Source organism: Mus pahari, chromosome 20 (genome assembly GCF_900095145.1).
Source record: "Mus pahari chromosome 20, PAHARI_EIJ_v1.1, whole genome shotgun sequence".
Classification (NCBI taxonomy): Eukaryota; Metazoa; Chordata; class Mammalia; order Rodentia; family Muridae; genus Mus; species Mus pahari.
Window position 1 is genome coordinate 43,041,340 of NC_034609.1, and position 23,016 is coordinate 43,064,355.

The window sequence follows — 23,016 nt, forward strand, 5'->3', positions numbered from 1 at the left end:
TGAACAATAGTCCCTGGCTATAAAGAATGGCTACAGCAACTATATACCAGAGTATCAAAAACAACCCACCCAGCCAGGCAGTGGTGGCGCATGCCTTTAATCCCTGCACTTGGGAGGCAGAGGCAGGTGGATTTCTGAGTTCCAGGACAGCCAGGGCTACACAGAGAAACACTGTCTCAAAAAAAAAAAAAAGAAAAAGAAAAAGAAAGAAAGAAAGAAAGAAAGAAAAGAAAGAAAGAAAGAAAGAAAGAAAGAAAGAAAGAAAGAAAGAAAGAAAGAAAGAAAGAACAAACAAACGACAGACCAACCCATCCTTCTCCTGGTTCTCCTGGTGTGTTCAACTTTATTCCAGGAGAGGGTCAGGGCCCCCCACTGTTTGGATAAAGCAGTTGTACGCAGCCTGTTGAACTCTAGTTTGTCTGCTTCTCTGTGTCATTTTTCCTACAGTCATGTGTGTGTGTGTGTGTGTGTGTGTGTGTGTGTGACAAATGGAACCATGTCAGCAGACAAAAAACTGGGAAGGTCGAGCAGATTGAGAAACCCCGGCAATTCTCATGATTGAGAGAACAGTAGGCATTTGAATTTGCTCTCTCCCTGGTCCCTTGTCCTGGAGCATGCAAGTGACCACCGTGACACCTAGTAGATCAGATAACGTAGAGCCCAGAATTCTTCACGCTAATGAGGTATCTAGATGGGCCACCACGAGGGTTCAGCCAATAAGCTTCTCTTCCTAGACATTCCTTCCTGCAAAAGGTATTTAATCTCTGGTCCACCCTGAGTAAGTTATATGCACTATCATCATCATGAATAAACAGTTTGGACAAGCAAGGACTGTCTTTGTCATCAAGAACCACTATGGAGGGAAGCCATTGTTAATGAGCTTTGCCACCTGAGTCTCCCACAGAAGGTCCCTCTGCGCTCTGGACACTCACCCCCATCCCAATCTCCATCCCCAGGCTGTAGCTCAGTCGATAGCGTGCTTACATGAAGCCTTGGGTTTCATGCCCCCTACCGAGTAACCAGAAGTAGTGGGACACCCCCTGTATGCCCAGAACTGAGGAGGTGGAAACAGGTAGATCGGAAGATCAAGGTTGTCTTCAGCCAAATAGCAAGGTGGAAGGCAGCCTGAGCTAGAGACCACTACTTCAGAAAAAAAATATTTTCTGTGTAACTGGCCCAAAGCCACACAGCTAGCTGCCAAGTGGGCAGAGCAAGATTTAAGTAGAGCCAACCTGTCTTTATGCCATGGTCATTAAGGCCTGGTATACTGAATAAGTAACTGGATAAATAAACCCACAAAACTAGATGCCCGGAGGTTCAGCCAGGATAGCCTGCAGAATTGGCCCAAGCCACGGGGAAGAAGAGGAGCTAGGCCAGGCGTTTCAAGGGGTCAGGCTGTAGATGCTAGGCATGGTGACTGGGGATGGGCAGCTCCTCCTGCAGGAGGCAGGTTCCCCAGAACCCTGTGTTCTTGCCTCCCTCGGTTCCCAGGGAGTAGGGGCCAGCCTCTGTCCTTCCTTATCTCCTCCTATTTGCAACAGTGCTCAGCATTTGTCTCCCCGCCACTTGAGATACAAGGCTGGCAGCATTCAGCCATTTTTGCCCAATACTGATTGCCCAGCTGAGACATGGTCCGTTCTTTCCGGCAGAAGAGAGAAGACCACCTCCCACTCCACAACACCTGAAGAGAAACCAGCCAGACAGAGTTCCACCCCCAACAAGCCAGCCAAGAGCCAGTGACTGGAACCAGCAGAGGAGCAGCTACGCGGCTGACAAGGTACGAGCCACATGCTTGCTTCTTCTAAAGAGGGACAAGAAGAAAGCTTTAACTCCACAGTTAGGACCTAAGAGATCTTGGCCTCCAGGATGATGCAGAGCAGGAAGTTTGGGGTAGGGGAGCAGAGATGACGTTCACAGGGACCGTTGAGAGTCCTGAGGGATATGTGTCAGTGCAGCCTGATGCTCCAAGAGTCCCTTTGCGACCTCAGAAGTGGAGGGGACAGTGCGGTGATCAATTAGCAATGTCTGCCATGGAGGCAGACCAGAAAGTGGAAACCTGGGTATTACATCCTTGCTGTCCAGAGTGGTAAAAAACAGTAAGAGGTTATTAGCAAGTAGCAGCTTGGCTAAGCAGAGTAACAAACATCTGTAATCTCATCCCTTGAGAGGCTGAGGCAGAAGGACTGAATTCCAGCCTGGCTTGGACCTCTTAAGCCAAATACTAATAGCAGGTAGCATTTATTAAGCACATCAACTGTGCTAGCCTGTGTTCACGTCTTCTTTTTTTTTCCCCTCTTAATTAATTTATTTTATGTATGTGAGTACACTGTAACTGACTTCAGACACACACCAGAAGAGCCACCGTGTGATTGCTGGGAATTGAACTCAGGACCTCTGGAAGAGTAGTCAGTGCTCTTAACCACTGAGTCATCTCTTCTCTCCTCCTCTCTCTCCTCTCTCTCTCTCTCTCTCTCTCTCTCTCTCTCTCTCTCTCTGAGACCTGCTGCGGATATGGGTACAGCCCAGTGCTATTCATGTCTATTTCTATCCTTAAATTAACCCTCAGACGTGTATGCCAATGACCATCCTCTAAAAGGTCTGTCCACTGGGGCTTTTTTATACCTGTGTCATTTGACGTTATACCCCAGGCTCCTAAAATACCTGGCCATGCAGGCACTTAGTTAAATGTTTGCTGAGGAGTAGGTGAATTTCCATTTTGCAGACGAGGAAACCTAGCATGTAGAACAATAAGTAGCTTGCTCCAAGTAAGGCAGCTGCTGAGGGCTACCTTAGGGCATCATGCCATATAGAACTTTCTGGAAGGATAGAAGTGCCCTGGATCCTGCACTGTCACATATGACAACTACTAGCCACATGTGGCTACTGAGGACTTAAAACATGGCTACTGTGTGGGAATCTGAATTTATAATTTTAGATAAGCCTTAACTAATTAAAGCTGACATTAGAAATAGCCACCCGTGGCTGATGGCAGCCGCTCTGAATAGCATGGCCAGGAGCTTAAGAGTTTGATCCCCAAAGACTAATGCCAGATTCCAGAATGTAAAGTGTATGCAAGGTCAAGGTTACCCTGGCTTTAGGTTCCACAGGGGAGGAGACGGGTTGTTAGTGAAGGAAGGTTCTAGTGAGTGAGTGCTTTTGCTGTCCTTATGTCACAGCAGACTGGGGGGGATTTTATCCAGGTTGTGAACGGCTGTGATGGGGGATCAGGGCTACCGATGACAACCTGCTCAGCTGGGAGAGAGTTCAAGAATGGCAACCTTGAGGTCCTGAGTCCTCAAGCCTTAGCCTTTTGATTGACTTACAGAAAGAGAAACATTGTAGGGAGCCATGCCTCACAAGGGAGTCAGGCTGTGGGCACTGTCAGCGGGTGAGTGACCTCGGTGGTCACATGCTGGAGTTGGGGTATGCATTCACTACGCACACAACAGCTCCCCTTCCTCCTCCAGGCCTCCATCCAGGCTGGTTGGTGTCTTCCTACCCCTCCCATCCAAGGGTGGTGTTGAACAATGGCTAAAGCAGATGACAGTCTGAGTGTAAATGGATAGTACCCCGATAATAACAACCTAATCAGGGATCAGGGCTCAGACCCAAGAGTGCCTGTGTGGTCTGTGGAGTGTCTTGTCCCATCAGCTGAAGTTAATAGTTATAAACTATTATACAGTTTGATGAAAGCGTGGATTAATTCGTTGGACTCTGATAGTACCACCAGGAGGAGCAGGCTGGAGGTGGAGAAACTCCACCCTTCGCTGAGTTTCTCTTTCTGTTAGGCAATAAAAGTCTAAGGCTTGAGGACTCGGGACCTTAACGTTGCAGTCTAGGGATGGCACAGTAAAGTAACTTGTGCAGCTCACAAAGTAAGGGCACAGCCTTGCCAGTGTGTGTGTGTGGGGGGAGAAGGGATTGTGTCAATGGGGCTGCAGGAAATACGTTGAGGGAGAGTGAGGAAGGAGTGATTTAAAAAAAAGCCCACATGAGGGTTTTCTTTCTCTATTCAGAGATGAGGGGACCCCCCCACCCCCCACCCCACCAAGTACTGGTGTACATGTCCACTGTGGCCCTATCCACAGGCAAGCTTCACCGTCCAAAGGACTCTGGGCTCCCTAGCTTAAGAGTTACAAACTTACAGGATGTGCCTGCCAAGGATTCCCAACAAAGACATGATTGGAATTGGCTAGCAAGCCTGCTCTTTTGTGCAGAGTGTCAACTACCTAGATTATTCAGCCCTTGGGAGAAAGGGTGGGCCAGGAACAAACCTTCAGCAAGCAGAATCCAGTGTTTAGAGAGCTGGCCCCACCTTCTGGTCCCAGCTTTCGCCTCCTGGAGCCCAGCCGACCTCCACTGTCCTCCGGTTCTCCTTTTCTTTCTTTCTTTCTTTCTTTCTTTCTTTCTTTCTTTCTTTCTTTCTTTCTTTCTTTCTTTTTTTAGCATTTTTATGCTGTTCTGAAGAATGCACTCTGCCACTGAGGCACATCCGCAGCCCCAGCATGTATTCCTCAGCAGAGGGGGTTAGGCATGGAAATAAGACAGACGTCGTTAGAGTGATCCTCTTCGGTGGCAATCAAAATATTTCGTGTGACCAGCTGTGCGGGCCTGTGGCTTCCAGGGGTGTTACATAGGCCCCATGTTCAGAAAGGCCCAAAGCTGGTTTAATATTTGAAGTCTCTTTGCCTTGCATTTGTTCTGTGTACGCAAAGCATGATGGGATGGTGGAGCAGGTTATAGGAGTCCTGGGCCAAGCAAGTCCCTCATTCCTACTGATCACTGTCCCCCGATGGGGCCCTGTGGGTGCTTACTGCCTAACAAATTACTCAGTGTGATGCAGGGTGGCCTGTGACAGTCTGCCAAGTGTTCCTGATTCTTCCTGCCTATAGCCCAGGGAATTCGGGATGAAATAGTGACTTCAACGCCTGCGATTGGAACCGGGTGTAGTGAGTGGTTCAAGGCTTTAATTTTAGCCCTGGGGAGGCAGAGGCAGGTTCGTTTCCAGCCAGCCGTGAGTTTCAGAATAGCCAGAGCTACACAGTAAGACCCTATATCTCACACTCACACACACACACACACACACACACACACACACACACTCCAGAACCTGTGACCTGTGTTGGTCTAGACTGGTCCAGAGAAGATCCCAGAGCAAAGAAAGGCATTGTTCTGTTTTATGCTACAGCTTCATACTGCATCTCTGAGGTGACAGTGTGTCGTCCCTGTCGAGAGCATCCACTAAGACCCCCCCCCCGGGAGGAGGCACATAAGACAGAGCAAGCAGCACTCCCCTCCCTGTAATGTACGACAGGGATGCCAGCTGCACAGCCACCCACAGGGGAAGCCCAACGTATAATCTTCATGACTGCCGGACCAGACGCTTCCATCAGGATCCTGCCACAGGAGAGAGACTTTTTTTTTTTTTTTTTTTAGGTTTTTCAAGACAGGGTTTCTCTGTGTAGCCCTGGCTGTCCTGGAACTCACTCTGTAGACCAGGCTGGCCTCGAACTCGAACTGCCTCTGCCTCCCCACAGGAGAGACTTTACTGAATGAGAAAACCTCGTGCTGTCAAAGGAGAGAAGCTACCAAAGAGCCTGAGTCATGTGATCTCGTTTGCATAGATTTACAGGTAAAGGTTTAGGCTGTGTAGCTTGGTTTTTGGTTTTACTTGGAGACAGGAGTTGTCTATGTAGGCCTGGATGTCCTAAAACTTGCTATATAGACGAGGCTGGCCTTGAACTCACAGCAATACCCTTGCCTCTCCCTCCCAAAGTGCTGGGATTAAAGGTGGACACCACCGTACACGGACGGTGGGCCGCGTGTCCTCAAATGTCCACAGCTGTTCCCTTTGGTAGCTGATGTTTCCCTCTCCTCGGTCCTCTCTGTTTTCTGTGGAGAGGATGTCACTATGAGGCACTGTTGGTAACAAGGACCAGGCTAGACTGTGAGTTCTAGAGGTTGACGCCTAGCATCAGAGATCAGCTTTTTTTTTTTCTTTCTTTCTTTCTTTCTTTTTAAGATTTATTTTTATTTTATGTATGAGTACACTGTAGCTGTCTTCAGGCACACCAGAAGAGGGCATCTGATCTCATTACAGATGGTTGTGAGCCACTGTGTGGTTGCTGGGATTTGAATTCAGGACCTCTGGAAGAGTAGTCAGTGCTCTTAACTGCCGAGCCATCTCTCCAGCCCCAGCGATCTGCTCCTGAAAGGTGAGATATCTCAGGGACTTCCTTCTCCGGGCCTCACTTTCTGAGAATCTGTAAACAGGGAGGGCAGAGTGCCTTGCTCCCAGGGTCGAGGAGATGGAGTGATTTCCTGTGCGTGCAGAGCTTAAAGCAGTGTTCAGGGCATAGTGAGGTGCAGGGCTGTAACCCACACATCGTAACAAGCAATGGCATTGTTATTATTATTACTGTTTTGTTGTTGTTGTTGTTGTTGTTGTTGTTGTTGTTTAGAGATGAATTTAGGAGGCCGAGACAGAAGAACCAAGAATTCCAGCCAACCCTGGCCACAAAGCAAGGCCCTACCTCAGATGTATGGTGATCCGCCTGCCTCTGCCTCCTGAGTGCTAGGATTGCAGGTGCCACCCAGTGCGGTCGGCCAGCATTCACTGCTTTTGTAATTGAAGCAGAACGCTGTGGGAAGGAGTAGGTGAGATCAGTTCACCCCACTTTCCTAGAGAGACAGGACGAGGCCAGGCTAGCTTTACAGGCAGAGGTCACCTGTGGATTCCCAGGTTTGTCCGAGGCCTGACTGCAGCCCCCCCACCTCAGGGCTGTGTGTCTTCTAGTTTGGCTTTCCGAACCCAACACCTCAGATACTAATGTGAAGATACACATTATTAAAATAGCTTACATTAGGTTGTCTATGGCAACGAGCTAAAGCAACAGTAGAACTAATTGCTTAGTCTACCTTAAGATTTTTTTAAAAACTCTAGGTATATCTTAATAGGTAATAGGCATAAATTTATACTCTCACGGGTATACAACTAACAATATTCTCATTTCAAAACTTCTTTATCATCTCCCCCCAAAAGTCCCTAATTTTCCTTTGTTAACGGTCCCAACCCCCTCACCCCTGGCATCCTCTACTGTGCTTCTTGGCTCTCCCGTTTTCCTGTTTGAACATTTTACTTACGTTTTGTTTTCAAGTGGTTTGCTTTTCTGAGACAGTCTCTCTGTGTAGCCCAGGCTGGCCTTGAACTCTTTATCTTCCTGCTTCAGCCTCCCAAGGACTGAAATGACAGCTGTGTGCCACCAAATGCAGTTGGGAGTGTCCTTAGTGTCTTTCACGTAGAGGAACCTCTTCAAGGTTCTTCCAGGCTATAACAGGAGTGAAGTTTGATAACTGACAGATGAATTAACAATGATCTGAGATCAACAAATGTTTACTGAGAGGTTATGTACCTGCCATAAAAGCCCAGGAAGGATCATAACGTTTGCTGGAGGACTTCCAGTGGAGAAGAAAGTGACAGAGAGACAGAAAGAGACAGAGAGAACGAACTGCAAAAGCTCTAGAGAGCGAGAGAACGAGAGTGTGAGACAGAGACAGAAACAGACAGGCAGAGAAGAGGGAGGGAAGAAAAGGAAGGATAGAATTATTTAAAATATTTTGAATCGACTTGGTCAAAGTTGGGGGGAGTGGTGGTTGAGGCTCTGGGCTTAATCTACTGAGCTTGAAAAAAAAAAAAGTAATAATAATAGACCGGGATAAAGGTATGGAGAAAGCGGGCCAGAGTGTAGGAGGTGTGGCTACTAGCAGAGTTGTCAACAAAGGCCTCTTGACAGAATCAGTGAACAGAAGCCACCCGAGGGAAGATGAGAAGGTTACAGCTATCCTGGAGCTCCCGACCCACCCTGTGGTTTGTCCCACGGAGCCACCTCATATCCTGGAGCCTGGGACGTGGGCGCCAGCAAGCTCCTGCGGCGCATGCCTGACCTGCTTAGGGGACACCCAGGTGCCATCAATAGTAAGAGACCCCATGCCTCTTACAGATCTTGACCAGCTCAGCGCCTTCCCATCCACAGACCCCGCCCCTAAGGCGACACCCCCTGCCTCCTGCCTCCTCAGGCCCCGCCCCTAAAGCTGCACTCCGCCTTCACAGGCCTGCCCCTCAGACGAGGCTCCGCCCCTTATCCTGCAGACCCCGCCTCTCCCCCGCCTGCCGGCCCCGCCCCCCCAGCCGCCATTGACAGTGTAGGCTCGCACTTCCTTGCAGAGGGATGGCTGCGCTTCGGGCGGGCCCGGGAGCCCTGCAGCATGCGCTGCTCTGGTAGCGGCTCGCAAGCGGGCGCGATCCGGGCTCGCGGGTGCACAGGTGCGGCCCACGCCTCCCTCGGCACCTCAGCACCTTCGGGGCGGGACACGGGACGGTGAGTGCCGCCTGGGCTGCGGGCTGGCTCCGGGGGATCCCGGGTGGAGGGCTCTCCACCTTCGCCACACCTGCTTGCACGTAGTCCAGGACGCAGCTAGGCGCCACAGAAGTGGTCCGGGAGACTAAGGCGAGCCTGGCACTGGAGAACTCTCTCTAGATTCCTTGGCCTAGAAAAGAAAGCTTCCAGACAGTGAGGAACCAGAGACCTGGCTGGCCGCCCTAAGTAGATGGGCAGAGAGAGTATCTATATTTTCCTGTCTGTGACCTTGGGTGGGCCCCTCGGCCACCTGCCCACCCACGGTGTGGTTTTATCCCTGTGGGAACAATGGTGCCTATTCTCAGACCGCCAAGGTGAACCGGGAGAATCAGGGGTATGCAGTAATTAGATGTTGATTGTTACCTTTCTCTCTGGGCCCCCAGCAGCCGGGAGAGTCCCTGCCTGGATACAGCTTAGTCACAAAGTTACTAGTTTTCTCCAAAAGATTCTGTTGTGTCTTCTTTCCCAGAGAGAGTGGAACAGGATGGAAAGTCCCGATTTCTTCCTCCAGGGGAACACTGGAGCCCCCTCGCTCACCCCATTTATCTCAGAACCCTGCTGACTTACCTTTACCGGAGACTCTTTGTTCAGTAGGAAACAAAATGATTCTCATTGTGGGCTCAGCAGAACTGGGGGCGGGGGGGGGGGATTCGTCTTGTAGCTTCAGTCCATGTTGGTTTTATAAGGACAAGAGGGTAAAGAATTGAGACAGGAAAAGACTCTTCTCCACAGGTTGTTAACTAAACAAGCCTTCTAGAAAGAGAGGGGCTTTGTGGGGGAGGGAGGCTTTGGGGTACGATTATTTCAAGGAGTTGTAAGTAGGGAATTTGCAGGTGTTAACTGCCTCCGGCATCTCTGCTCCCACCCCAGAAGATATAGGGACGGGGAGTTCCTGAGCAGAATTTCTCTGAACTTAGCCCAACAGGTTTATTCCTAACTGGGTGTCCCCTGCCAGTGTCCACTTAGACTTCCAAGTCCTCCAAAGCCTGGCATTTCCTGCAGGTAGGAACGTCATGTGTCAGGTCTATGGATTTGATCAGAAAGGTCAGCCCAGCAGTAGGATTGCTTGTGTTTGTCTGAGAGCATAAACCTCAGGGGAGGTTTCTCCCTGGGGATTCCTCCCTCCTGTAACCAGACAGTACAGCCATGGGGTGCAGAGGCCCTGAACTCCTGACTGCTGGATGCTGTATGGGCTGGGCTGTTTCACACCCCCGTTGTGACCTCTTGAGTTTTGAATCAAGGACAGGATGGGGATGGTCTCGTGGAGTTGAAAATTAATGAAGGCTCACAGAAGCCCCGAGGGTGGCACCCAGAGCAGAGTCTGTACCCATCAGTCACAACTGTCTCTCACCCTCCATTTCCTCCTGAGAATCTAAAAGTATGACACTGGTCATGTCTGGGCCTTGTTTCCTGCAGAGGTGAAGGGCCCAACTTTGGTGTCATTCACTCGTGTTATGAATGTGAAATGTCCTCATCTATAAAGTAGGACTGTTGTCATTAGCCTCTCGTGTGTGGGAGGAATTGAGATGGCAAAGGAAGTCCTTTAGCTTGAATCCGCACTGCAGTCCAGGCTCCGCAATGATGACTGTCACGAAAACTCTGCCATAACCAAAAGGTAGACTTTAGATTAAACATCAAAAGGTGGGTGTCTTGGGCCACTGAGATGGCTTAGTGGATAAAGGTGTTTGCTATCAAGCTTAATGACTTGAGTTCAATCCCTGGGTCTGGAAAGATGGGGAGAAAAAAAAAAAACTCTCCCAGACTTTCACAAAATAAACAAATTTAATTGAATTTAAGGGAGAAAACATGAACACGAGACACAGACTAAATGCTGTGATGCGTGCCAGACTTTGATGAATTAAATATAAGTAAAGGAGGTTGCCCCCTTCCCCCCAGCCAAGGCCATAAAATGGACTCAGAGTTCCAGAAACTCTGATACCCATACAGATACCTAAGGTCTTAAAAAAAGCAACTGGGCTGCCTCCTGCCCCACAGTCCCCAAATAAAACAACTTAGGTTAAGCCTGGTGGCGTTTGCACATTTTTAATCTCAGCACTCGGGAGACAGAGGCAGGTAGATCTCTTTTGAGTTCAGAGTCAGCTCTTGTCAACAGAGCAAGTTCCAGGACAGCCAGAACTGCACAGAGAAACCCTGTTTCAAACAAACAGAAAAATCTAGACTATACTGTGTGCTCTCCTGTGTACCAGGACTTGAGACACCCTTCAGATTGATATTATCTGCTCTTGTGGTTGAGGTCTCTCTGTTTCTGCTCTCTCAATTCCCTTTGCGGACTTCTCCCACTCAGCAGTTATGACAACCTGACTTTCCTGCACACGGTATTCTGTTCTCCTGTCACTCTCCTCCACGGGACGGTTTCTTCATTTGCTGACCACAGTGCCTGCCAGCAGGGCCTGCAGTGACCAGCCAACCTGAAGTCAATGCTGCATGCTCAGGAATGTCATTCTCATTGCAGGTCTGAAATTGGTCACAATGGAGGCAACAAGCAAGCAGATGCGGGTGTCCCGGCCATACAAAATCAGCGAGTCTTCAAAGGTACGTGAGCAGTCCCTTCCCACCCATGGCATCAGTTCTGATCACCTCATTCTGGCTGACATCTCCTTAACTGTGGCTACATGTAGGTTTGCAGAGGAGCTCTGGGAATAGCCCCCTCCGTTCCACAGATCACCATGAGGGTGGCCGAAAAGAACCATGGGGTGCCAGGCCGTGGTGGCCGTGGTGGCGCACACCTTTAATCCCAGCACTCGGGAGGCGGAGGCAGGCAGATTTCTGAGTTCGAGGCCAGCCTGGTCTACAAAGTGAGTTCCAGGACAGCCAGGGCTATACAGAGAAACCCTGTCTCGAAAAACCAAAAAAAAAAAAAAAAAAAAAAAAAGAACCATGGGATTTCTGCCTTCGTGTGGGGCTTACCAACCAGTATGAGTCTCATTGAGAACGCAGCCTCTGACTTTAAGGTAGACCTCAACCTCCTGACCTTAAGAATGTCTTCCCTGATGCATCCAACTCCCTGGGGACCCCAAGAGTGAACAAATGTGGACTAGCTGGTCTGCTACCAGTCCACACCAAGCTGGTTTCATTAGAACCATTCTCAGCCAGGAGAGAATCGTAGGGGGCTGGGGGTGGGGGATGGGGAGATGGCCATTGCCCAGCTAGGTGTGCCACACATCTATAATCTTCGTGCTTGGAGACTGAGGCGTGAAGACAATCATGAGTTTAAGGCCAGCCCTGGCTATATAATGAGAACCAAGCTGGCTGGCCAGCCAGTGACATAGCAAGATCCCCTTTCAAAAAGCAAGCAAACAAACAAACAAACAAAAACAGCCTGTTGGGGTGGGGTGTGGGTAGTGCATGTCTTTAATCCCAGCACTAGGGAGGTAGAGGCAGGTAGAAGCCTGAGTTTGGGGACCAACATTGGATGTATGTTTCTCTTTGGAGATTAAATCACATGACTGTTTTGGATGGTACCCTCTCTGAGGTGACAATATTGCCCCCAATGGGGTGAAAAATGACTCCCAGGAGTGCAGAAAAGTTTTCTTTTCTTTTTTAACATGTTTTTTATTTTTTTTCATCTTTGTTTTTAAAGTGGGAGGTTTTGCTGTAGCCCATAGATCTCTAGACGTGAAAAATAAAATAAATAAGCCAGGTGGTGGCACATATACCGTTGGTCCTAGCATTTGGGAGGCAGAGGCAGGTGGATCACTGTGAGTTCAAGGACAACCTGGTCTACAGAGCAAGTTCCAGGACAGCCAGGGCTACAAAGAGAAACCCTGTCTGGAAAACAAAAAAACAAATAAGCTGACTAAATCATAAATGTGTTCTGTAAGTTTGGGCATCAGGCACACCCATGTAACTAGTGTGTAGTGTGGGCATCAGGGATGCCCGTGTAACTAGTGTATAGTGTAGGCATCAGGCACACCCATGTAACTAGTATGCAGTGTGGGCATCAGGGATGCCCATGTAGCTAGTGTGTGGTGTGGGCATCAGCGATGCCCGTGTAACTAGCTCCTAAGCAAAATAAAAAGAACATGACCAAATGCTGCCGGTGGCTGCGCTTCCAGCCATCCTCCTGCCTCCTTCTGTTCCTTTCTGGCCCCACAGGTGTTCCTGTAAGAGGAAAAACAGAATAAAGAGCCACACAGGTGGGGGTGGGGGTGGGGGCTGACAGCAGTCATTCTGTCACAGAAGAACAAGCAGGAGAACCAAGCCCACTGAGCCAAGAGGGAGGTGACCTTGAGGAGGACCTGTCATCTTCTTCAACTTGTAGGAAATTTGCCTGTTCCTTCCCACAAGCCTGCAAGGTGGACAGAGTGATCAGACATAGGAGCAGGAGGAGCTAAAGAGATTATGTTACAAAGGCATCTGCCAGGGGTGCGGGGAAGGCATGGGCTGTGCTTAAGAGCAGATTCAAAGTGGAAAATAGGAAAGGAGCTGGGATATGGTTAGGGTGTTACAAGGCTTACCTACCATGCATGAAGCCCTTCACCCAATCCCCAGTACTGCATGTGTGGTGTACATCTGTAATTCAAGCACACACCGGTAATCTCAGGAAGACCAGATGTTCAAAATCATCCTCAGTTACATAGAGAATTTAAGGCCAGCCTGGGGCACATGAGACCCTGTTTACCTATAGAAGGATGCATAGGTAGTTAGATACATAAATAGATACATAGATACGGATATTTAGATACATAGACACATAGATAGATACATAGATAGAGCCCAGCCACTGAACTCATGAAGAGAAGACTTAGTTACTCAGGGAGATAAGGGCCAGCAGACACCATCAGCCTGTCTTCCCACTTTCCTGTTCCCTCCACACTTGGTCTCAGGCTAGCCATTCTCGGTTGGTGTTCTGTGAACAGACCAGCTATTTATGTTTCAAATAGCTTACTTTTCCTTATGTTGAATTTTCTTCTTGTCTTCCTCCTCTTCCTTTCTCCTTTTCTCATTTCTCCATCCTCTCCCTTCTCCTCTCCTACCTGCTTCTGTCTCATGGACAGCACAAAATGAGCCCCGAGAAAGACAGCATTCCTCCAGCTGTGTCCCTGGGTTCTCAGCCTAGGATCCAAGAACATGCATCGGATAGGTGGTGACCACTGTGTGCTCCGGAGACTGGGCAGTGGATGGGGGGGGGGGGGAGAAGGGTAAACCTGACTGTGAATTCAGCCTTTGTAAGACAGAGAAGGCGGCCTCCTCTCAGGGCCTCAAGCACAGACAAAGCTTCTCAAGTGCTTGCTGGGTTTTCCAATCGACTGATCCCTAACTCTACATTATAAATATGCAGAATTAGAGAGGCTCTGTGGCTCACCTAAGACCACACAGCCAGCGGGAGGCAGAGCTGGTCCATCCGGATTTAGGGGCTTCTCCCTAGGGAGTGCCACTTTTCTGATGGGAAAACATTTACAAACCATCTGTCACAAGGCTGAAGAGATGGCTCAGCGAATAAAAGCACTGACTGCGCACTGGTGGCACATGCCTTTAATCCCAGCACTTGGGAGGCAGAGGCAGGCGGATTTCTGAGTTCGAGGCCAGCCTGATCTACAAAGTGAGTTCCAGGACAGCCAGAGCTACACAGAGAAACCCTGTCTTAAAAAAAAAAAAAAGCACTGACTGTTTTTCTAAAGGTCCTGAGTTCAATTCCCAGCCATGGCTCACAACCATCTGTAATGGGATCCAGTGCCCTCTTCCGGTGTGTCTGAAGAGAGCAAGTGTGTGTGTGTGTATCTTTTAAAAAAACATTCTGTGAAAACAAAAAACATCTGTCATGACCTAGAAGAAGAAAGAAAGGAAAGAGAAAAATGTAAACTCTTAGACTCCTGGTTATAAAGGAGGAAGACAGAAAGCAAGCAGGCAGTTTCTTGGTTTTGATTTTTCAAAGCAGGGTTTCTCTGTCTAATAGTCCTGGCTATCCCAGAACTCCCTCTGTAAACCAAGCTGGCCTTGAACTCACAGAGATTTGCCAAGCAGACACTTTCTAGGAAATATATAGAGTGGGGCTGGCTAGAAGGCTCAAGATGGAAAATCCCTTACTGCTCAAGTATGGCAGACAACCTGAGCTCCGTCCGAGGAGGTCCTGGATGGAATAAGAGAAAGCTGTCTTCTCCCCTCCACATCCACACTGTCCTGGAATGTGTACACGGGCTAATACAAGATGTTACTTGCTTGTTTTGCTTTAATTGAGACAATGTTTCTATGTCGTCCTGGCTGGTCTGGAAATTTCTAGGTAGACCACCAGACTGCCCTTGAGCTCACAGAGGCCCGCCAACCTCTGCCTCTTGAGTGCTAAGATTATAAGCATGGGCCACCATGCCTAGCTAAATTTTTAAAACTTATTTCAGGATGGAGGGAAAGAAGGCAGAAGACATATACTCTTAGAAGCACTGTTGACACTCTAGGGTTTACTTCCGGGGCTTGTGTTCCATCATCACAATTGTATCACGACCTCTGGGGTCTGGCTGCGGTCCGGGCAGGCTGTGGGTGACAGCTCAGTGCTCCTCTCCCTGACACACCTTCTTGTGCAGGTGTACCATTGGCCTGACCACTCCACCGCGGTGCTGCAGCGGCTGAACGAGCAGCGGCTGCACGGCCTCTTCTGCGACGTGGTCCTGGTGGTTGAAGAGCAGCAAGTGCCAGCCCACCGCAACCTTCTGGCTGTGTGCAGCGACTACTTCAACTCCATGTTCACACTGGGCATGCGCGAAGCTTTCCAGAAGGAGGTGGAGCTGGTGGGCACCTCCTACGTGGGGCTCAAAGCGGTGGTGGATTTCCTCTACAGCAGCGAGCTGGAGCTGGACGGCAGCAACATTGACTACATCCTGGAGACGGCGCATCTGCTGCAGATCTGGACTGTGGTGGATTTCTGCTGCGAGTACCTGGAGCAGGAGGTGAGCGAGGACAACTATCTCTACCTGCAGGAGCTGGCTTCTATCTACAGCCTCAAGAGGCTCGACGCCTTCATCGACAGCTTCGTACTGAGCCACTTTAGCACGCTGTCCTTCACGCCTGACTTCCTTCAGTCCGTCTCCGTGCAGAAGCTGTGTATCTACCTGAGCAGTGGCCAGGTACAGCACAAGTGGGAATACGACCTGCTGCAGGCGGCTCTGCAGTGGCTCACGCAGCAGCCGGAGCGCGAGGTGCACACCCGCCGTGTGCTGGAAAACATCCGCTTCCCCCTCTTCCCCGAGGACATCCTGTTACAGCGGGTGAAGCTGGCCATGTGCTCGCTGCTGCCCAGTGAGGCCAACGGCGAGGGCTTTGTAGAGGAGGCCATGCACTACCACAACAGCCTGGTGGCCCAGCCTGTCCTGCAGACAAAGCGAACGCTGCTGCGCTCCGAGGAGTGCTTGCTCTTTGTGGGGGGCGAGGTCTCTGAGCGGTGTCTGGAGCTGAGCGATGACACCTGCTACCTAGACACCAAGAACGAGCAGTGGGTAAAGGAGACATCCCTGCCGGCCCGCCGGAGCCACCACTGCGTCGCTGTGCTGGGGGGCTTCATCTTCATTGCCGGGGGCAGCTTCTCGAGAGACAACGGAGGGAATGCCGCCTCCAACCTTCTTTATAGGTATGACCCCCGCCGTAAACAGTGGATCAAGGTGAGATTAAAGCAGATTAATTCTATCCTCTTGAGGCCTCTTTATAGCTCTCTAACCTCACTGTGGCTTCCTGGTTCCGGGCTTTGGTGGCTGCCCTGCTTCTGAGAGAGGCATGAAGAGAAGGTGATGTGCCACATCAATGTTGCCCTCCCTGCACCAAGACCTGGGTCAGGGAAGGTCAGGCAGCCTCCATCTGAAGGGCTAGCTGTAGTCCAAAGCAGCATTCATAGAATCTTTTGCCTTTGTGGGAGCATTCTGGTCTGTCCTGTGCCCAACATAATGGCCACTGGCCCTATGTGGTCACTGAGAACATGAAATGTCCCCGGTGCATGTTTTCAACCTTACTTAATTGTAATTAACAGATACTCAGTGTGTTATGACTTCTCTAAGCTCTATGACAGGGCCCCCGGGTTTCAGAGCCTCTGCTGAGATTCTCTTGCGGAGAGGTTTAGGGAGTAATTTTCAGGAAACAACAGAGCTCAACCCAACCTAGGGCAAGCATGGAGCCCACACGTCAGCCCTGTTAACGCACTCCAGCTGAGTGTCTTAGTGTTCTATTGCTGTGAAGAGACACCATGACCAAGGCAACTCTTATAAAAGAAAGCATGGAGGGCTGGAGAGATGGCTCAGCGGGTAAGAGCCTGACTGCTCTTCCAGAGGTCCTGAGTTCAAATCCCAGCAACCACATGGTGGCTCACAACCATCCGTAATGAGATCAGATGCCCTCTTCTGGTGTGTCTGAAGTCAGCTACAGTGTACTTACAGATAATAAATAAATAAATCTTAGAAAGAAAGAAGAAAGAGAGAAAGAAAGAAAGAGGAAGGAAGGAAGGAAGCAAGCAAGCAAGCAAGCAAGCAAGCAAGCATGTAGGGCTGGAGGCATGGCTCAGGCCGTTTAGAGCATGTATTGCTCTTGCAGAGGACCAGAGTTCAGTTCCTGGCACCCACAGGATTGCTCATAAACATGGATAACTCTAGTTCCAGGAGATCCGATGTCCTCTTTTGACCTCCATGAGCACAAAGTATTCACATACATACATGCAGGCAAAACACCCAAATGTGTGATATAAAATAAATAATTTTCTAAAGAAGGTATCTAACGGGCCCTTGCTTACAATGTCAGAGTTAGTTCTTTATCATCATGGCTAAAAGCGGACAGGCGTGGTGACACAGCAGGTCCTAAGAGCTTTACCTTTCATCCACAGGCAGCACGTACAGAGACTGGGCCTGGAATGGGCTTTCGAAACCTCAAAAGCTCATCACCCCCTGTGACACACTTCCTCCAACAAAGCCACCCCTCCTAATCCTTCCCAAACAGTTCACCAGCTGGAAACAAAACAATCAAGTATCTGAGCCTATGGGGGCCATCACCCTGAGCTAGCGAAGGCTCGGAAGTTTCAAGATGGCTCCTTGGCCTCCCCCCAAGTTTCACACTTCACCCCTGAATATGCTTGTGGCCTCATAGCTGGAGTTATACATAGCCGGCATACATACAGCTGAAGTGCAGTGACCCTTGTAAAATCACCTCTCTAGACTGCCACCCACCAGAATCTATCTTCATATTCACACCTCACCCCAGGACTTAGGAAGCTAACGGAGGAGGATTGCCACAAGTCTGAGGCCAACTTAGGCCACATAGTGATTCCAGGTCGTCCTGGACCCTAGCTCGAGGCCCTGTCCTGTCGAAAAAACAAAAACCAAAGGATCCCAGGTGACCTTTCAGTTCCATTCTCAAGACTCTAACCTGGGCCCGCACGATGGCTTAGCAGGTAAAGAGGCTAGCCTTGGAACCCACGTAAATGGAAGGAGAGAATCAACTCAGAGTTGCCCTCTGATGGCCACACGCGTGTCATAGCATGCCTGCCCCCCCATAAATACACAATAATAACACATTTAAAAACAAAAAAACAAAAACAGCCGGGCGTGGTGGCGCACGCCTTTAATCCCAGCACTTGGGAGGCAGAGGCAGGCGGATTTCTGAGTTCAAGGCCAGCCTAATCTACAAAGTGAGTTCCAGGACAGCCAGGGCGACACAGAGAAACACTGTCTTGAGAAACCTAAAAAAAAAAAAAAAAAAACCTAAAAACTAAGTGGAGCCTGTGTTAGAGTTTTACTGCTATGAGCAGACACCATGAGCAAAGCAACTCTTATAAGGACAACATTTAATTGGGGCTGGCTTACAGGTTCAGAGGTTCAGTCCCTTATCAAGGCAGGAGCATGGCAGCATCCAGGCAGGCATGGTGCAGGAGGAGCTGAGAGTTCTACATCTTTGTCTGAAAGCTACTATAATACTAACTCCCAGGCAGCTAGGATGAGGGTCTTAAAGCCCACGCCCACGGTGACACACCCACAACCACAAGACCACACCCACTCCAACACGGCCACACCTCCTAAATAGTGCCACTCCCTCTGCCAAGCATATACAAACCATAATGGGGCCTCTGGGAGGCCCAACTTTGGCCTGTGGTCTCCTGAGTTATCATGGCTAGAGCTTCTACACTCTGCCTGCCTGCTGAGTCACTTTCTGCTCAGTTAACATGGTCAGCATTAATTAAAAAAAAAATTTTTTTTTCCAGCTGGATTGCAGTAGGGCATTGCCCAGCATGCTGGAATCCTGGGGTTTCGTTCCTAGCTCCATGAACATACATCTAATGGGGGAGAAGGGCAAGCTGGCTTTCGTTGAAATGGTTTTTTTGTTTGTTTTTTTTGTTTGTTTGTTTTTTGGTTTTTTTGTTTTTGTTTTTTTTTTTTTTTTTTGGTTTTTCGAGACAGGGTTTCTCTGTATAGCCCTGGTACTCACTTTGTAGACCAGGCTGGCCTCGAACTCAGAAATCCGCCTGCCTCTGCCTCCCAAGTGCTGGGATTAAAGGCATGCGCCACCACTGCCCGACTCCTTGAAATGTTTTAATTTTACATGGATTTATTTAATTTTATGCGTGTGGGTACCATGTTTGCATGCATGTCTGAGCATCACACGCATGTCTGATATCTGAGAGGGTCAGAAGAGCACAGCAGATCCCTTGGAGTTAGAGTTATGGGCGGTTGTGAGCGGCCATGTGGGTGCTGGGAATCGAACCCAAATCCCCTGTAAGAACAAGTACTCTTCACAGCTGAGCCACCTCTCCAGTCTGGGGTGGGGTGGTGTTGTGTGTGTTTGTTTTTGTTTTAGAAACGTATTCATGTCTGGCATGATGCCAGGACACACGGTTAACCACATGGCTGAACCAGTTTGAAGAGACGTGTCCCCGGGCTGGCGAGATGGCTCAGTGGTTAAGAGCAGTGACTGCTCACTGACTGCTCTTCCAAAAGTCCTGAGTTCAAATCCCAGCAACCACCTGGTGGCTCACAACCATCTGTAATGAGATCTGACGCCTTCTTCTGGTGCATCTGAAGACAGTGACAGTGTACTTAGATATGTTAATAAATAAATAAGAAAAAGAAGAAGCCACATGTCCCATGTACCTCTTAGGATCTGAGTCTAAGTATCAGGGGTTCTCAGAATTCCCACCAGGCCCCTCTTCCTCCCCCCCCCCCACATCCGCACACTCTCTGGCCCTCCTGGCCCCATTCACTCTGTGGACACAGTTGAGGAATATTGGTGCTAAGGCTGGGGAAGGGAAGCTTCAGGTGTCTCCCCCCTCACAGGTGGCGTCCATGAACCAGCGCCGTGTGGATTTCTACCTAGCTTCCATTGAAGACATGCTGGTGGCAGTCGGTGGCCGGAACGAGAACGGAGCGCTGTCTTCTGTAGAGACCTACAGCCCCAAGACCAACTCGTGGACCTATGTGGCTGGCTTGCCAAGGTAATGAGGGCTTCGGGCCCATGCTGAAAGCCGATGTCGTCACGGGATAAAGTTTAGTCTTGGTCTCTGTTTTCATAAATGTCCTAGCTTCGTCAGAGCCGGCTAGGCCATGGCGGGCTGAGGGCAGTTGCAGGCCTTGCCACCAAGACAAGCATCCCATTTCTGAATTGACTGGGGTCCTGGGCTTCAGAGAGTGAAGTGCCTCGCGGGGCTGGGTTCTGAGAGGCTGGAGCGTCACTCCACCCGGTTTCATTTGCTCATCTGCAAAGTGGGTACCACAGCACAGCCTGGGGAAAGTTAGACACCATCTCTCCGTGACATCCTCCTGTGGCCTCCAGCAGGCAGGGAGCACCCCACCCCAGGGTCGTGATGTACCCTCCCCTCCCCAGGCCCACAACTGGGTATTGGATCATTGAATGTGGGTTGTGCCAACGATCCGTCAAACCTGCACGCCACCTGATTACCACCCCTATGCTGCACCTGAACCCAGACTCTCTGAACTGGTCTGGCTGTGGGATAAACTACTTATCTAGGGGACTCGGTCCCAGGGAACTGAGGCAGGAGATTGAGTTTGAGGCCATACCGGGCTGCATACTGAGACTTTGTCTCAAATAAGTATGGATTGAAAACCAGCGGGTAATTGCTGGACACTGGTGCTGAGCCAGTGTCACTGCGACTGAGGCCCTGGGCATCCACAGCAGCCTGGTGAGTGGAGAGGCAGCCAGAGACTGGAAGTAAGCGGTGATCAGTGGTATAAATGGTTGCCTGTTGATGGGATCACAGGGTGGGTGCCATATCATTATTTATCGGGTGAAGTGAAATTGGTAGTCATGCTAAGAGCAGGTGCCACCACCGTCACCTTCTTGGAACAATTGTGTAGGGGTGGAATTACTCCTTGGGAGACCTCCTGTACCCTCTGTTGGGGTGACCTCAATCCACGGTGACATTAGCAGTTCATGCATGACCCACGTTTATTACTTTCCTGTCCAGCTTTCATTGGATATTGCCATAGCAGGGTCTGCATGAACCCCCACCTGAGCTAGGGGCTGGGCTGTCCCGTCTCTTCTGCCTGCCCTGGGCTCTTCCTGTGTACGCCATCCCAGCCTTCTCCTGCCCCGATTGCTGACTAAACCACACGACCCTTCATGTTCTTGCCCCCGAGCTTTATTTTGGGATTTTGTCTTTTACAGTCACTTATTGTGTGTGTGTGTGTGTTACATGTGCACATTCAGGTGCCACGGCACACACGTGGTCAGAGGACAGCTCACAGGAGTTAGTCTCTTCTTCCACCGTGTGGGTTCCAAGGATCAACCTCAGGTTGTCGGGCTTGACCGCGAGCATCTTTACCCACTGAGCCCTCTCTGGCCTAGGTCTTACCGTGTACTCTTGGCTGGCCTGGAACTCACAGAGATCTCCCTGCTCGGTGCTAGGATTAAAGGCATGATCACAGGCCCGGATATACATTCTTTTCTGTGTTTCTCTCTCTCTCTCTCTCTTTTTTTTCCACATTGATAATGTTTAGAGGAGTCAAGCTTACAGAAAACTGCACAGAAAGCACAACGCTCCCGTGCATCCTCCTGGATGTAGGGACCGCTTGTTCACCTGCATCCTGTACCCCTTGTCCATGGCAGCAGGCTACCTTCCCCTCAGCTCTTCTGTCCTCCGGCCTCTCTGCAGGTTCACCTATGGCCACGCGGGTACCATCTACAAAGACTTTGTCTACATCTCAGGGGGCCATGACTACCAGATTGGCCCATACCGCAAGAACCTGCTGTGCTATGACCACCGGACGGATGTGTGGGAGGAGAGGAGGCCCATGACAACAGCTCGGGGTTGGCACAGTATGTGCAGCCTGGGCGACAGCATCTACTCCATCGGGGGCAGCGACGACCACATGGAGTCCATGGAACGCTTCGACGTGCTGGGCGTGGAGGCCTACAGCCCACAGTGCAACCAGTGGACTCGCGTGGCACCGCTGCTGCAGGCCAACAGCGAGTCGGGCGTGGCTGTGTGGCAGGGCCGCATCTACATCCTGGGGGGTTACAGCTGGGAAACCACAGCCTTCTCCAGAGCTATGCAGGTGTATGATCGCGAGGCCAACAGGTGGAGCCGGGGCCCCGACCTCCCCAACGCCATTGCGGGCGTGTCAGCCTGTGTGTGCGCCCTTAACCCGAGGCTGGAGGAAAAGAAGAAGAGGAACAAGGACAAACACCAGGACCGAGGTCAGTGACCCCGAGTGCTCACAGAGGCAGCCGTCTCCGCGACCATCCTTCCTCTCCCCCCACCCCCGTCCCCCAGCAGCTTTTTGTACTTTTTTCATTCCTGGTCTTTCTATGCTACCACAGTAAATAATAATTAAATATTCTTCACAATTTCACAAATTATCTTGTTTGAATACTTACATCAGGGCCTTCATGCCTGCACAGACCTTCTTCGGGTCACACACTCCCGAAGGTCCCCATGTCTGTCTCTGCCAACCGTAGCTGGCTCACGGGCTGTATAGAAAGCTTTGCAGTAAAACTCTGGGTCTCCAAGGTCTGGGCCTCTCCAAACCTGGCCAAACTCTCTCACAGACACCCACTATGTGCTGAGGGCCAGCAGGAGGCCGGCCCAGAGACTGGAAGTGTGAGCATCCGCTGCATTCTGCATTCAGTTGTCACAGGCAAGAGCAAGCACTTTAACTGGTCTGTTGCCCCTTTAAAGATGCGGGGACCAGGCTGGGCATGGTGGCGCACACCTTTAATCCTAGCACTAGGGAGGCAGAGGCAGGCGAATTTCTGAGTTCGAGGCCAGCCTAGTCTACAAAGTTGAGTTCCAGGACAGCCAGGGCTACACAGAGAAACCCTGTTTCAAAAAACCAAAAAAAAAAAAAAAAGATGCGGGGACCCCAGGCTCCCTGGCCAGGCAGACGAGACCTAGGGCCTCTTGATTGTCTTGTTTGAAAGTTCCATAGCAGCTGATTCTTTCTGCACAGTGCCATCTTCCCTGGATGGTAATCTCTGTGGACTCTATATGGCCAGGAGGTGTTTCTGTACAGTATTGTGTAGTGTGAGCTACTCACCCCTTGTCATCATCACAGTGAGGTCTCCAAATCTACCTTTCTCTTCTCAAAAATGAAAAGACAGCCCTATGGCGCTTCCAGTCATCCCTCTGGGCTGGCCCGGCCATCAGGAGCACAAGTGAGCA

The 23,016-nt window shown here is 50.2% G+C and overlaps 1 protein-coding gene across 1 annotated transcript; it reads left to right on the forward strand.

Annotated features, from left to right (window-relative positions):
• The first annotated feature begins 8,196 nt into the window (after positions 1-8,196).
• On the forward strand, positions 8,197-22,207 carry Klhl36 (kelch like family member 36). The gene is made up of 5 exons (XM_021220535.2): positions 8,197-8,378; positions 10,891-10,970; positions 14,957-16,027; positions 19,673-19,830; positions 21,508-22,207. Exons 2-5 carry the CDS (start codon positions 10,908-10,910, stop codon positions 22,058-22,060), a joined length of 1,845 nt encoding a protein of 614 aa, XP_021076194.1. The 5' UTR covers positions 8,197-8,378; positions 10,891-10,907; the 3' UTR covers positions 22,061-22,207.
• Positions 22,208-23,016: the final 809 nt, after the last annotated feature.